The 16,288-nt window shown below is 46.4% G+C and overlaps 2 protein-coding genes across 3 annotated transcripts in view; both read right to left on the bottom strand.

Annotated features, from left to right (window-relative positions):
- The window catches only part of LOC122718352 (tyrosine-protein kinase-like otk), a 42,995-nt gene extending 40,735 nt beyond the window's left edge, over positions 1-2,260 (bottom strand). Inside the window, exon 1 of the mRNA XM_043943308.1 lies at positions 2,082-2,260. Coding sequence (XP_043799243.1) covers positions 2,082-2,121 — 40 coding nt within the window. The 5' untranslated portion in view covers positions 2,122-2,260. The remainder of the gene's footprint in view (positions 1-2,081) is intronic.
- Positions 2,261-2,610: 350 nt separating this feature from the next.
- On the bottom strand, positions 2,611-15,249 carry LOC122718347 (homeobox protein otx5-B-like). 2 transcript variants are annotated; one of them, XM_043943299.1, is made up of 7 exons: positions 14,561-15,249; positions 7,576-7,926; positions 7,170-7,321; positions 4,989-5,173; positions 4,549-4,669; positions 4,253-4,459; positions 2,611-4,162 (listed from the first exon to the last, which is right to left on the bottom strand). In XM_043943299.1, the coding sequence occupies exons 2-7, from the start codon at positions 7,829-7,831 to the stop codon at positions 4,061-4,063; spliced, it is 1,023 nt and encodes a 340-aa protein (XP_043799234.1). In that variant the 5' UTR covers positions 7,832-7,926; positions 14,561-15,249; the 3' UTR covers positions 2,611-4,060. The 2 variants fall into 2 exon arrangements, with proteins under 2 accessions (XP_043799234.1, XP_043799235.1); XM_043943300.1 differs by having other exon boundaries at positions 7,591-7,926.
- Between the last annotated feature and the right edge of the window lie 1,039 nt (positions 15,250-16,288).

Here is a 16,288-nt window from a genome sequence, read left to right as displayed (position 1 = left end):
TTTTCAGGGCACAGGACGTCTCCGAACGGCGGGACGTTCGTTCTCATCCGTAACCCGAGACGTGTAATTAGGAGCACCGGACCAAGATGAATAGGCAAGTGGCCGGTGGGGCAACAGGCAAAGAAAGGAAAAGTGGGGCCAAGCGGGGGATTCACGCTCGTGACGCGGCCCATCCATCGACAACCAACCGACGAACCACCGTGTGCATCGCGCCGCGTCCTACCTCTGCTCCGTCTCGTCTCACCTTGCCACGCGGCTAACCCGATTCGAGACACCGATCAAAGTTCCGCGCGATCCTGTTTATACGCCGCCTCGCCGCCAGCTTGCTTCGCCTCGACCCGCCTTGGATCGTTATTTAAGAACACGAACGGTTTTATCGGTAGCGCGGCTTCCACCAACCCGGCTCAGAAAAAGCATCCATCCTGCTGAAATAATTTCCACCGGTCGACCCAACATTCAAACCCCCGATGCGCCATGCTTCGAAGGATTCTATTTGGACTGCGGCGATATTTTTGGATCCAACGGATCCAACTTTCGCTACTCGATTCTTGAATTTTAATTCGGCTCGAACAAAAATGTTGAATCGAGGTTTCCAAGTTTCCAAGTTGGCAGATCAATTTCGAACCTATCTTTAAATGGATAGTTATATCTGGTACAATTCGAATGAAAGGAGTAAAAAAAAATAGTAGTAGAAAGTGCATGGATTTCTCGTGAATTGGCTCGTAAACAGAGATACGAGCGCGATAAACCAGTTTGGCATTTTTCAAACGATGTGTACAGACCAAGAAACCCTTTGCCTTCTTCACTGTTCACCGCCTTAACGCGGTATCCCATTCCAGTTCACAGCCATCGCTACTAATTACACGTGCAGTCGCACATATACGACGTTACCGTCGATATTAGGTAGGTGGATACGTAATATGGCCCCCCTTTTCCGCCGAGTCTGCGTATATTCGCTTTCTAGGTGTGCATGGCTATCGAACCGGTTCTCCTCTCCGAGAGGGGGAGAGAGAAAGATAGAGAAAGAGAGAGAGAGAGAGAGAGAGAGAGAGAGAGAGAGAGAGAGAGAGAGAAAGAGAGAGGCGGTAGCAGTGGGTTACCGGCCGGCATCATGGACGATGGAGAAATACCGTAGCCAGCATCCACCCGACTACCACCACGCTGCCAACGACACCACTAATACCACCACTTCCACCACTACCACCATCAACATCAGAGAGACATTGGCATCGTTATCAACAACACATCGTCGCTTCAGTCTGTGAGCCCGAATTTCGCAACGGTGCACGTGAGAGAGATCGGCAGGGCTGATTCTTACTGTCGACTGCAAATTGGAGCTACAAGCCGCTTTTTCGAATGGCCGGTCCGACGAGAATTCGCCGACAGTGTTAAAGGGCCATCGATACGGCTTTACGTCCGTTTTCGATTTTCAGCCAATACTCCGATACGCTTCCGCCGCCCGAGCCTCCGCTTCGTTCTTTGATCTTTCGACTCAGGAATTTGTTGCCATTGAAACGGGAACGTTCGCAAATGATGCCCGTAGTTAACGATTCTTACTTTCCTCGATAAAAGAAAAACAAGTTACGACCGTCTCTCGTATTATGGAAACACGTCGTGTTTATACGAAATACGATACGTATATGTTGTTATTGCTCGTATTATGAAAACACGGTTAAGAATTGGAATAAGAATCGAGAATTATAGGATTCGATCGATGATAAAAATATTTCGATGGATTAATTACACGTTCGTACGTTCGAGATAAAATAAAAAATTGGAGTAGGAGGGGAATTAATAAACAAATTTGATGCATTTGTTTCGCGGCAATCAAGTTAACCGTAATTATTGCGCAGCCGGTAAAAGAAGAAAGGAACGAAGTACGGTGATCCGTTACAAGACTAGGGATAAACGATTTCGAACGATGGACGAAATCGTTTCCATCTATAATAGTATCTCACTTTCATCTCTGATCTCGTCCTCCTTTTGTGATTCATCAGCACGTAACTGGGGAATGAACCAAAGGGTTGGAAAAGAATCCTTCGAATCGTCGTTATGTGCGTTATATTATATACGGTACTCACGAAGGCAAAGCAGAAGCGTAGTTACGTCGAGACGCCGCATCCTTTCGTTGGCTTCGAATTGGAGAAACGTTCGGTTCGAAACTCACTCGGGAAGGAACTGAGCAGGAAGACCGTTCCGTATTTCAGAATCTTCACGTCGCTGTCATTCTATTTTTCTTCCGTATAAAGCTTGCTTGCGAACGAACACACTACACGAAACAAAACGAACGAACCGAACACCACGAAACGACGCGCGATACTGAGGGCCACTAACCCACGCCGCGTCCTAGCGACCCCTACTCACGGGGTTCACGGCCGATGCCCTGAATTACGCTCTTACCACCAGATGGCACCTTAAACTGACGCGCAATACGAGTTACCGACACGTACAAAGTGATTCTCGTCCACGATTAGCGCGCGTTATTTTAAATTCAAAAAATTTCGATCAAAGAATCGTATCGCGTAGATTTCGTATCGCGTGAATCAGATTTTTTTTTAGGAATTTCGGATATTGCTCAAATTGGAGAAATCACGATGATTACAATTCAAATTCGATATATTATCTCATACATTTTATTACACGTACGTCGTTGTCTCCCTCATAATTAATCATAATTGTCGTCAATATTATTTATAATAACAATCTAAACGATCATATACTTACATCCCTACATTCACTATATACTTTTTTTTATCACTTTACATATTGTTTTTTTTTTTTTTTTAATCCGTACATCAACTTTCGTATTTGTGGGACTTCTCGAAGAAAAGTTTCGTTTCTTATACTGGCTTTGATCAAAAGGATCGTAAAATCGAAAATATAAATTTCAACTCTCTAGCGGCACTCTATCGTGAGCATGTTCGAGAATATTTTATTTACAGTACAGTATAATATCCAAGATGAAATGAATTAAAACCCCACAATGATTTAGATTACGGATGTGTTAGAATGAAAATAATAGTAATCTTCGGATAACGATTGATCTCCCTATCAATTCATAATTATATTTCAGAAAAATGGTACATATGTACACAGACAGATCAGCGTGTCTTTCTATATATATATGTATATATTTATATATAACTTATGTACATAGTATATGACGTAGTATTCGTACACGAACATATACATACATAACCTCTGCTGAGAAATCTTTTAACGAAGGGTCTACCTTATTTTATCGTTATTTCCTGCAAAATTCTATCTAACTACGTTAATTCCTCTGAAGGACACAAGGCTATTTATATTATATACATCAGAGGCCTTGATCGACATCGAAAGGTTCGGTCCTTTCGCAAAACGATTACCTTTGGCACAGTGCAGAATTAGAAAATTCGTGACTCGCACAATAGGATACGTTCACCAGATGCATTCTCATATGTATATAAACGGTATCACATGTATATAACACTAACCGTAAGCGGGAAGAAAAGATGAAATAATGTAAATCGCTCCATTCCCTCTTCTTAATACGATTTTAATCTTCAAAATATTTTTATGGATATTTATTACTTTACGAGATGACTAGGATCGTATAGTAACAAACGAACATATATCCAGAGGAAAGGAATATCTCGTATTTGCAGTCAAAATTATTATGAAATTGCACATTTTAACACGAGGAGACGATAAATCAGACACGTAAAAATTAAAAGATGAACCTGATTAAAGGGGAAAATTATTAAATCGAAATAGCTAATTTTAAACGAATAACTCGTTTCTCACTCCTTCGTTCCATCCATTTCAATCGCATTACTCTCGATTTAAATTTCAACTCTGCGAATCCTTTTGAGAAGAGAATGGGTATGGCACTCTCGTTTCATCGGGTCATACGATAAAACATCGAGACCCAACGAATCAACGATATGTTTAAAATTAAGAGGACTGTCTTTGGCCATATTTCGCATTGTAACAATCTGCCATCGATTTTTCAAAGTCCGCTTAACTATTGTCGATGATATGTAGCCTTGATATCTCCATCAATTGGCGATTTTGATATTCACTTGCGATCGCCCCACCCGGCGCTGTTATAAAACCAGGACGAAGCGCTCTCGTCCCTCGTTTTACTCCATGTATTATCTAAACTACTGCCTCCTCCATCCTAAGAATAATTCAACGAGGTTACACCCGATACGAGGTTACGACCGATATAAATAACGAGTTTCTAAATATGAAAGGAATCCAGGCTTACCACAACGTTTAATTGATGCGTGGCAGGGGAGAGATAGTCCATGTTGGTATAATAAGAAGAATAATTTTGGTAGCATTGCTGTTGAGAGGTGGTTGTTGTCCATGCTAACCTCTGATGGTCACTAGGAAATCCACCACCGCTCTCCGTGACAGCCGGGCTCCAAATACTACTGCTACTGCCACCACTACTGTACACCGTTCCCCCTAACTAAAAAAGATCATTGTTCGAAAACTCTTTATCCACCGAGGGTAAAAGATCTTCGTAATAAGACTGTAAGGTCTTGGTCGATAACTTACACTTGGTGGGGTTGTACTGGCAGCCAAGAGCAAACTGGTTGCACTTCCTGCTGGTTTGTATTGCGGAGAATCCCTCAGGAGAGCCGGAGAACTAGCAGCAGAACCACCTGTACCTCCGCTTCTAAATACACAAATTAAAATTATAAAAAATATATAAATATATAATATAATATATATAATATATAATATTCATTCAGAGTTGTTCACAATAAAATTTCCAATGTTAGTTATTTTAGTTATTATACCATAGAAAAAGAATTGGAGAATTGGAGTTATAGATGAATTTGTTCGATTCTTATCGCTTAAATTTTTTTCTAAATTTATTTGTTTTTTCTAAATTTATTTGTTTATTTAACTTGAGAAGTGAAAATGAATACGGCGTATTTCGAGCTTTAACTCGGAAAAAGTAAGATAAAGGTATTAATGTAAACGATATTTACAGAGGTGTCGTGGCTGGTACAGCCGCTGCAGGCGTGGGTGTGGTAGCTATCGAAGGACTTTTTCCAGAGGGCGGATTATTGCTAGGATTTCCCGAAGGCTTCTTGGATCTTGGAGCTTTGTCCTGTTGTTGCTGTTGTTGCTTTTGCTGTTGTCTGCATTTGGCTCTGCGATTTTTGAACCATACCTACAAACACACATTAACACATGTAATTTATGCGATAAATATAAAACATTTCGGAACATTTCATTTTTTTTTATTGGAATTCTTCCTTTCTCTTTTTTTTCTTTTTCTCTCTCTCTCTCTCTCTCTCTCTCTCTCTTTTTTAGCACATGATTGAAAACAGCTTTTATAAATATATATTTTTACGTTGAAACGCAGTAAAGTACATATAGGGGGTGTCTCACTAGGAAACGAGCACGAAATGATGTACAAAGCTTTTACAAAGCTGACGTAATAGCCAATTATAAGGGAATGTAGCACCGACGTAACTATCAATTACCAATGAGGATGGCTTCGATAACACGAGCGGAAATCTGGCGTATCGTACGTGCCCTCCGGTATAATGACGAAAAGTAAACACGGTTGACGTGTGAACAAACTTCCGTTAATGCTATAATTTCCCTAACTTTCGATTATTCGTTCAAACTTGTGATACGATATACATATATATACCAACTTCTTCTTCTCGTTCACCGCGCCAATATTAATTAAAAATAGTAAGTATCATCGAGTTGAGTTGATTACCGAAATATCGGTTTCGAAGAAAAGCCGATATTAAAGATTATTACATAACCGACGAATGATTTTACTTCGATTACAGATGACTATCAGCTATTTTCGTGTCCAAGTATGCGACAGACTCGTCCTTCGATCCGTCGTTCGCCCTCCTAGATTTCCAGAACGCGAGAACGACCTTTAAAGAAGGAGGCGGGTGAACGAAACGGCTGGAAGAACGAAGAGGGAGAATAAAGAGGTGAGAGAGAACGAGAGATAAAGAGAAGGGTGGGAGAGGGGGAGGTGAGGACAAGGAGGAGAGGGAGAGAAGGAAAGAAAGAGAGAGAGAGAGAGAGAGAGAGGAGCCTAGAGAAGCCCTGCGCGATCAATGTTAGAAGCGGAGAGGTGAGCTTGGGTTTCTACGGATTTTCTGGGGAACGACACGAGCAACCCGCGTTCTTCCACTGAAACTGCTCCCCGGTGTATGTTTCTACAAACTCTATACGAATTCTCCACTTTTAACTCTCCATCCTCCCATATTTAACGTTAAACACTTTTTCTCGTCGCCTCCAAATATCGTCGCGATACGATATCACTTGTTCCGATCGAATGTTATGGAAGAAGAAGAAGAACGAACGAATTGGAAAAATAATAATAAAGATTCGTGTTCGGAGTTGAGTCGAAAGTAGTCGACGATTGGTGGTTCGATCCGCGTTGACCGGTTGCTCCGCGTTCGATTGAAAAACCGCGCAGGGGTCAGAGAGAAAACCGGAGCCGGAGAGGAGAAGGCTCCGGTTTTGCAGTCGGCGACGAACGTGCGGAAGACTATGGGCCTGGTTGGACCCATTCAATTCATTTACGGGGCTGGGGCCAGGTGCGTTGGCCCGCAATTGCGGATGCGGCGCGCCCTTTCCGCCCGTGATGAGGGTGGAATATGCATGGACACGTTTTCGGTGCCTGTTGGCTTCGAAAGTCGATTCGGACGACACGAATTCGTTCGTGACACCACCGTGGTGAGTTAACAATTCCATGAATCGTTGCGTTCGCCATTCAACCATTTTTGTCACGGAAATTTCCCTTTTCTCGATCGTTCAAAGCGACCGAAACATCCCGGAACGTAGCGTTCGAGGAGGAGGGGGCAGCGGTGGAATTCGTTCGAAATTTCTTTTTTTTTTTTTTCTAACAAGGGAATACGAGCGACACTTATAGTAGGGCGAACTACTAACTTGGTTAACACCCACGCTATCCACGGAAACACAAGCATCCAATAAATCGATGCTCCTACGTCTACGGGTCGTGGCGACTATCCGCATGCCGACAGTGCATGACTACCCCTCTCGGTCGTAACGAAACACCGGCCGGCCCGATGCCGGTGTACCGTTCCGTTCCCCCGTTTCGTTCACCACCACCGTGGTGGAAGAGGGAACACGCTTCCTTTGCCGCTTCCTTCGCTACTTCCACGTACCTGCACTCTCGACTCCGGTAAATTGATCTTCATCGCCACTTCCTCCCGCATAAATATATCCGGGTATTTGGTCTTCGAGAACAAACCCTCGAGAACGTCCAATTGCGCCCGGGTGAAAGTCGTCCGTTCCCTTCGCTGCTTTCTTGGATTACCTTTAACAGAAAACACCCCGAATCCTTTTCTTCCCTTTTCTCTTTCTCAATCCCTCCCTCCCTCCCTCCCTCCCTCCCTTCCTTCCTTCCTTCCTTCCTTTCTTAACCTTCCTCTCTTAACCTTATCCTTAAGAAACTTCTGAATAAAGAATAAAAAAAAAAAAAAGGAAAAAAAAAAAGAAGAAGAAGAAAAGAGACAGAGACTAGAGTCTACAGAATCTAGAAAAAATAGTATGAAATGAGGGGGCACTCACAGTAGTAGGACTCACCGGCGGGAGTACACCCTGGATATCCGATGGTCGAGTGGAGGGCCTCGATGGGCGGCATACCGAGGGCGCTGACGTAAGGGTTGGTCTTGAGGGCGCCGTAGGGCCCGGCCGCGGACGCCCCGAAAGCGGCGGGCCCGAAGAGATCAGAGGCCGAGGTGGTGGAGGCGGCGAGGCCCCCGAGATCGGTGGCGCCGGCGCCCCCGCTGCAGCCGGAAGTACCGCCGAGGCTGTTCGGCCACATCAGTACTCCCTCTGCCCCCACCACCTCGACCGCCCCCCCGCCTCGCGGCCGATTCCACGTGAACCGCCTCCGCCTCTAGGAATTATCCGCTGCTTCTGAAATTCAAAATTCACATTCCACGTATTCGCAACAGGCTAATTGCAAACCCTCCCTCTTCCCTCCCCATACTCTCCCCCTTTGTGGGGGGTTAATGTCGTTCGCCCCGACACTCGCGACATCACGACGCGGACGCGCATGAATTTTCACGGTGAGTATTCAATTTAATATCGATCGTTTCCGCGTTTGATATATTCAAACCTCGCCTCGTATTACGTAAAAGTTTTCAATTACACACTCCTCACCGATTATATATATATATGAGAGGCGACTCGAAGAGGGAAGGGGAGGGGTTAATGGAGAGGAGTTAACTATCGTCTCGTTTTGTAAGCGAAAGTAGTGGATGTTGTATGTAATGGAAAGTTTCCTAAATATACTTTGAATATATATATAGACGATAATATCGAAACCGATCGCGGAAGATGGAAATAAGACGCGACGCGGTTGGCAGCTGGCCGCGCCAAGGATAATCCAGAGGAGGATGCAACACGACTCCACTTTTTTCGAAGGTGCGCTCTGAACCCCCCTCCTCCCGCGTTGACCCCGCGAGGTGGTTTCCTCTCGAAAACCGAGAGCGACTTGGAAAGAAAAAAGAAAAGGAAAAGAAGAATAGAAAAAGAAAAGGGCGGTGTTCGTCGTAGCCTTCCCGTTTCACATTTAGCCGACGCTACTTAAGCCGTCGTTTTATCCTCTCCGATTACAAAGTCAAGAACGGCCGGTCTATCGGTCGCGTTCCACCTCCTCTCCTTCTCGAGGCTTTTTCGATCTCGCACCTCGCGCCACCACCGAACGAGAGGCTTATTAATTCTTTTTACTCGCCCTCCCCATTTATCGCGTCTCGCATCTGTCCAACGGAATATTGTCCGGAATATTTGCCTTCGTAAGAGGAAGGGGGGCGGAGGGGGTGCCGTCTCGCATGTGTTCCGGATTAAGGTAAGCTAATCATCCGGTAATTAACATGTGCGACGTGAAAAACAATGGAGCGATGACGGCATCGGCGGCGCAGAAGGCCGATGATCCGAAAATAATCGGAGGATCGACACACTCGCGTATGCGAATGACGAAGAGCTATTTCGAGGCAAATTTTCTCGACTTTATTAATATCGCGTAGATCTCTTGCGCGATGCACTTCGCGCGAAATGAAATTTCGCATCGGTAAACCCGCTTTAATAAAGCATTGTTTCCGTTTCGATGGGACGGAAACAACAAGTTTCGTCGTTGAAAGGAACAACGGGGTGTGCGAAGGGTGCTCGTGAGATCGTTCGAGCGAAACTTCCTTCGCGCAAATATGGATGGAACACCCGCGTTACCCTTCCAATATCCGCTCGACGACTGTCGCGAATGTATCGTGACCCGCTGCGTTCGTCATCGAAAGTTGAACAACAACGAGTTGTGATCGAGAGAGAAAAAAAAAGAAATCAAAAATCTCTCGTGTGACGATGAACGTATTCGATGAAAGAAAAGGAGGAGGATTTTTCAAAGATCGGATCGATTATCGTTTAAAACGTTACGGATTACTCGCCGCATACTTTTCCGTATCGAAAAACAGAGAAATGCAAAATTGTCCGTGGAGCGTGGATAAGTTGGAAACAATATAACCGCGGTAACTTTTCCGGTTTAATTACGTTCTTTGCCGGGGATCCCTCCTTCGAAATGAAGTTTCAGCCCGATGAAAGAGAATCCATAAAGCGCGAGCTTCCCCGTGACGCGCCTCTTTCCAGCCACGCTATATTAAAATTTGGCTCACTATGAAAAGAAGGCCAGCGAAGAAAGGGCGGCTGCTTTTCGAGGGTCCTCGTGAAGTAAGTCAGGCGCGAATCTCTACTTTTGTGCACTCCTGCGCTTTACACTAGCCACAAAGCACTCGTTACAACCCGGCCAAACGTATGGGCTGAGAAACGTGCAAACAATCATCCGTTGCCAATATTTTCCGTCTTGTTCCACTTCCTTCCCTGCCCCGATCTTTCTTCCGTTCCTCCGAAAACTTGCCCCGTTAAAAACCACCGCCACAAACAACATTTAAAATTTTTCTCCCGCGCTCCAAGTCTCGAAAATTCGATTTTTCGAGGCAGACCCTATTGCGCTTACAAACTCCGGCGCACTTATTTACATATCGGTCGTGATATTAAAACCGAGATCGTGGAAACTCCGAAGGGGGAGCGGAGAGAGAGGAGGGGAGCTGGTCGCTCGAGAATCCTCTCGGGCCTCCGCCTCTGCCGGCCAGAAGTCTCTTTATCTTTGTGCAGTTCGGGACAATGCACTTGTTACAGGCGGCCAAGTGTGGACAAAATGCCCAAGTCGCCACTCGATTGGCCCTCGAGTAGGGGTGCTCGACGTAGTCTACGACCCCGCTGCTCTAGCGGAAAGGCGGCAGCGGTCCGAGGAGAAAGACCAAGAGCTTGCCTTTTCCACCCTCTCCCCCGGTGAATCGATCTCCCGTCCCAATCCCCCTCCGCCCACCCTCGCCCCCTTCGTCAGTTCGGCCCTACTGCAAACACTTTGTGTTACCAATCCACGTATATATATCTATATATATATATATATATATATATGCATATATACACTGGCACGTTGTCCCTAATGACTGTTAAATCCCCATTATTGCGTATCGCGTGTGCGCGCGTCTCGAGGGGTTGCGCGCTTACGCGCTTAAGAATCCGATATTCGAATATCATGGACAAGATCGTATCTCGTATCGGTTGGATGGATTCGATCTGGCCACGTGCTCCTTTTATCTTACGCCGTTTTTTCCTAAGTGGATTCCAAAGTGAATTCCACCCGCGGTGGACACGATGTGCGGTTCTTTAACGTTCGAGCGTTAACCGCAATCGGATTGGAACCAAGTTAACCGCGAGCGGAAAAATACAGGAATAGCTGTTTCTGTTTGATATATTTATATATATATCGAACGATTGGACGATATATTCCACGATTTCTCGCGAGGAAGGAAATATGTTGTACGTAATGCTCAACCGTGGTCTGGGAGCACAATTTGCACCGAGTAGTGTATACGGTACAAGGAGGCAAGCTCCAGCTATCGCGGAAAGTTAAGTTCCGTCCGCATTGTTTCCACGAGTGTTTGCACACAACCGCATTGTTCCTGAAGAGCACTCGCTCGCTACGGGCGTCCACAATGGACCGCAGTGCTGCACCACCGTGTAGCACCACCGTGTCGTGCCAGTCTGTGCGTGAAGAGGGGGCGCGCGCGGCGATGGGGTTCCAGAAAAAGCCAGCAAAGTACTTACCCCGGGTATTAACCGATTTTACCAAATATGCATTTCAACCATCGCTCGTTACCTCCGACCGCGATCGTTATTGCAAAAATCTCTTCCCCCTTTGGGTGTTTTCCACCCCTTTGGGTGTTTTCCACCCCTTGGATGGTACCGTTGCGATCGCGTCACGAGGTGTCGGGACAGGAGCGTCGCGTCGCGTCGCGACTTTCCAGAAATCGTTCCCTTCAGGGGAGGAGGAGGATTCGAGGACGGGAGAGAAGAGAAAAGATCGCGTCCCGGTGTCGTCGAAACGAGAGAGGGAACAAAAAACCTGTCCGCGAGCGTCTGGTTGAATACCTTCGAGAAGAGGTGGTGGTGCGGTCTTCCATCTCCGCGTAGCCACGAGGAAACGTTTCTTCTTCGTAGAGCCGTGGTATTGAATGCAATTTAGCCCGAAGGACGCTGTTGTTGCGCGTTCATTGAGCGTAAAACTTAATTCCCGTGGAAATGCCATGATATATATATATATATGTGTGTGTGCGTTGCTACCATCTTCGAGATTCTTTCTCTCACTTGGATTGGTTTTATTCTCGATCGAAAGAAAAAAAGATTTCAAACGGGGTTGCTTTCTATCCTCCTTTCCTCGAGGGGGGATCAGCCCTTCTTTTTCCTTTCTTCCTCTTCCATTTTCATTCTTCCTTTCTCCACGATCGGCCAAACTTACCGATTCCTTCGAATTTCAAGAAGATTGTTTCGTTCGTGTAGGTCAACGTTACCCTCGTCTCTCTTCCAATTCTTCCTCGACGAGAGCATCGTCTTACATTCCATCGCGCATGACAAAAATCGCAATTAACGATGATCGACTCTTCTTCTTCTTCAAGTATTTCTCCTCTTGATTCTTACTCTTATTCTGAATCTTTGAAATCTTTCTCCAAATCGAATACCAAAACGTCCTCTTCTCGAAAAACGGGCGTTTTTCTCTCTTAGACTTTCCTCGATTCTCGCGATCGAGAAATCGAGGAAAAAACGGAAGAGCAAGATTTTTGGCGGGGGAAAACCCGGCGTCGACCGGGATTCGAAACGAGTTCTCCGCGAGGACGCTGCACCGCGTATACACGGGGAAGAGACCGAAGGTCCTCCTCGTGGAAGGCGGACCTTAACAGGGAGGGAGGCAAGCCAAGAAGATTACCGTAAGCAGATTATTTCCGTGGAAATCCTGCTGGCCAACTCTCCCGACACTCCACCACGGTCAAACGTTTCGGGCCACGGAATCGTCCTCTGGAATCGCGGCAGACGCTCGTGCGAAATTTCCTTCCGATAACCGCGGCTGGTGTCGTTGCACGATCGAATCCTTGTGACGAGTTTTCGTGTTCGCGACACGGTGGTGGTTCAAGTTTCGTATCATCGTGCGAAACAAAGAAATTTCATTGCAACTCGAGGAATCGTGTCGTGTTTGGATTTGTTGAACAGAAGGTTTCTTGCACGTTAAATTTCCTTCGATGGCCGACCGTCGACGTGGTGTTGTTACGATCTCAAGTTCTCAAGAGAATATAAGAGTTTCGTCAGTTTGAATCCCGTCAGTTGAATACAAATTTGTATTCGATTAAATTGTCGGATAGTTTATTACGCGAATCTCGTCTTTCAATGGTCAAATTATATCACTCTTGAATCGTGTATCTCCAATATTCTTGGACAACTTTTATTATAGTAGCGATCATTTTCTTCGACGACCGTGCCAAAAGTTCAAGAAATGGATACGCAAGTTGGACGTGTTCGAATTTGCGCATTTGTTATTCGAACAAATAAATTCTATCGTCGATTAGTGTCGTTGTATATTCTCGAATTGACGATTCGGAAAGTTTCAGAAATCCAAAACGAACGAGAAGTTACACCTACTTGTTTCAAATGTACGCGATTCACTTAGTCGCTTAATAAAACAGTGAGACGAGGGAGGGAAAAAATGCGAGCGGATTAAATTTTTCACATAGACGTTTCGTGGTTATTTAACCGGGAATCGACAACGAGGATTCGACTATCCGCACTCTCGATACCGGATGTAATTAATAAAACGTTGTGACGCGACACAACTTCCTTTCTGTTCTTTTTTCCTTTTTCCCCCTTTTTTTATTATTCCATAAAAAAAAGAGCAATCGTAAATTATAACTGTTGGTTTCACGAAACCGGTCGTGATTCGATATTCTTTCGCGATATTTTTTTTCAACAACGTTGCTAAGCTTTCCACGAAATAATACATTTGTCGCGACAATATCGTTACGTATTACACGCACGTTATATCTGTTGTGTACAATACAAATAAGTGTGAAAAAAAAGGAAAGAAAAAAAGGAAAAGAAAAGAACGGAGCGTTAGAAATCGTTGCAACCGCGTTACGAAGTCGTATTCGTAAGACGATCCGATAATTTTCCCCCGAGTCTTTTCTCGCGAATTGAAAAAAAGAAAAAAAAGAAAAAAAAGTTCTCTCGCTGTTTGGGAATATTGCAGGACATTCGTCACGGATTTATATTCTCTCTTTGGTTGAATGAAAGCTCGGCGTACGCCTCGCCGATTAAATGCCGCCGTTTTCGAGGTTTTCGCGCACCGCAGCGTCCGAATTTGGTTGATTCCGTTGGTCGGGCTTTTCCCCAAACCCTGCGACCCCCCTGCGTCGCTCGTCCTTTTTTTTTCCTTTTTTTTTTTTTCCCCGTCCCCTCCCTCCCCCATTTACCGCGAGAAGTAATCGTACGGATAATTCTCCCCCCGACCTTCGTATAAAAATTGATGAAAACTATCTTCGCGATTTTTTTCACGATTATTTCTCGAACTCAGGAAATCAGATCACGTCAAACTTACTTACGAACACCGTTTATTGAAAAAAAAGAAAAGAAAAGAAAAGAAGAAAGAACACGTCGAGAAGGAAATACGACTTACTTCAGTTTCGACATACTATTCGCATTAGGTGAATTATCGTTGTTCACCTTGCGAGGCAAAGCTATACCTCGCAAATTACGATGTACTCGTAAAGGGAAGCCCAGTCACTGTTACGAAACGAATAAACATCCGATCGATAGCCGCGTACTTGGTGATTCTTGGTGACCGTAACGTGTTTCGTACGAATTCGTGCACGATACGTAGTCCTCGACGCGTATCTTTTTATCCTCCCCAAGAGGAAAAGAAGAAATCGACGCCTCTCGAAAAAACTTCCTTCATCGACTTCCTTCCTTCCTCCTCCGAAAGAAAATTTCCGACGTCCTCCCGAACGACGAACGCGCGAATATTCACTATCCACCGACCCTATCCACCGACGAGAATCTCAGACACTCGCGAAATTTTTTTCCAAGCCGAGAGTATAGAAGAAGCGGACGAGATCGCGGACGAAACGAACGACGTTCTCCGTGGACTAAACACACTCGAGTTAACACTCACCCGTGCCCGTGGGAATGGCGTCGAGAGCGGCGTCAGACGGGGATGTTTTTCTCGGGCGAGAAAAGAAGCGTAGAGGTAAATCCTTTGGGGGGCTGGAATCGGTGGAGCTGGACGGAGCACGGCCGGTTCGCCGGTTGTGCGCGGCAGTTGTGAGGCTCGACGACACTGTCGAAAACAAAGGTTAGGAAATCCCTGTCGGTCGGGTCGGGTCGGATCGGTCGGTCGATCGGTCGGTCGGTCGGTCGGTCGGGTCGGGTCGGGTCGGTTCGGTTCGGTTCGGATCGGATCGGATCGGTCGGCACACGGCACCACACCGCTACACTCGCCGCTACTGCTACACGACGAGTTTTGCACTAGCGGGTATATCACACCGAATATGTAGACCGATAATGACTATTCTATTCCCTAATCCGGCCGCGTCCCCTTGTCCTTTTTTTCTCCCTTTTCCTACTCTTCCACGTTCCACGTTCCACGTTCGATCTCTGTTCCTCTCCTCCTCCTGGTGTACGTAGCACGTTCAGGTTCGTCGCACTGTCCCTCTCACTCTCTCTCCCACACTCTCTCTCGTTCGGCGGCGCGTTCCGTGTGCGGGATGTGGGACAAACCCGGGACAGATGGACAGGGATAGACGGTGGTAGTAGGTAGAGAGAGCTGTGAGCGCGGCTATTATAGCAGGAGGGCGTAGGAGAGCCCAGCTCAACTTTTCACGAGAACTTTAGTTGTTACGGATCGCTCTCTTGGCCGAGGGGTTATGCGCGAGGGGGGCGCTCGCTCGCAGGAGACCGGACCGCGAACCGGTCGAGGGGAGGGACTGAGGGGAGGGTATCCAACCACGGAAGGGATGGGGTGTATCGGTGGAGCAGGAGGAGGGAGGGGAAGGGGAAGGGGAAGGGCAGGGATGGGCGGGCGAGGGGGGTTGGTAGTTCCTCGAAGCGAGGAGAAGGAGGGGGGAGGGGGTGGTGGAGAAAGAACGACAGCGTTCAGGGGGTTGAAGTAAAAACGAGACGGCGTGATACGGTCGAATATGCGCGGGGGGGGGGGGGGGGAGAAGGAAGAGCAGGAGGAGGAGGAGGAGGAAGAGGAGGAAGGCGACGGAAGGTGGGGGAGGGGGGAGGGGGGAACGAGAGGGAAAAGAGGTGGAGAGAATGGGAAAGAGAACGCGAGGGCGAGACGGTGGCTCGGTTGGGAAAGGAGTAAGGGTAGTCGAGGGAGAAACGAAGCTACGATCGGGCAAAGTGGAAATGAGAGCACAATCGTCGAGGAAAGCCGAACAGCGTCTGCTCGTGGAAAGTTGGCGTGGCTGGGGATGTGGCATCGAGGCCGTATCGAAGTGGTGGGGAGCCAATCGGTACGGGCCGCGCCAACCAACCTAACCAGCCGCGATGGCAACGTTTCCTCACCACCACGTTACGTACAGTCCGTCTCTAAAAATATATCCGAGCTCCGAGTTTCCTCTTCCTCTCTCTCTCTCTCTCTCTCTCTCTCTCTCTCTCTCTCTCTCTCTCTGTCCCTGATTCGTCGTCCCCTTTTCACCATTTCCTTTCTTTCCATTTCTTCGACCTATTCGAAAAAGATACGCGAATAGATTTTTAAACGGGAGGAAATGGACGGGCACATCTGCCGGCTATTCTCCCATGAGACGATCACGTATATATATATATATATATATTTTTACTTTCCTCGAGGATGATTCGATCAAGACTTTGATCGAGATTCGATCGATTTCTC

The sequence above is a fragment of the Apis laboriosa genome, unplaced genomic scaffold (assembly GCF_014066325.1).
Source record: "Apis laboriosa isolate Shangri-la unplaced genomic scaffold, ASM1406632v1 scaffold62_cov152, whole genome shotgun sequence".
In the NCBI taxonomy this organism is placed as follows: Eukaryota; Metazoa; Arthropoda; class Insecta; order Hymenoptera; family Apidae; genus Apis; species Apis laboriosa.
The sequence above is the reverse complement of the archived record's forward strand: the minus strand, read 5'-3'. Positions and strand labels throughout refer to the sequence as shown.

Excerpts from the sequence above, each read along its gene's own strand:
- LOC122718347 (XM_043943299.1), bottom strand. The coding sequence starts at position 7,831 with ATGTGGCCGAACAGCCTCGGCGGTACTTCCGGCTGCAGCGGGGGCGCC. Across the intron at positions 7,322-7,575 it reads CGCCGGTGAGTCCTACTACT|GTAATCCAAGAAAGCAGCGA; the intron begins GTGAGTGCCCCC and ends TTTCTGTTAAAG. Across the intron at positions 4,670-4,988 it reads GTACCAGCCACGACACCTCT|AAGCGGAGGTACAGGTGGTT; the intron begins GTAAATATCGTT and ends TTGTGTATTTAG.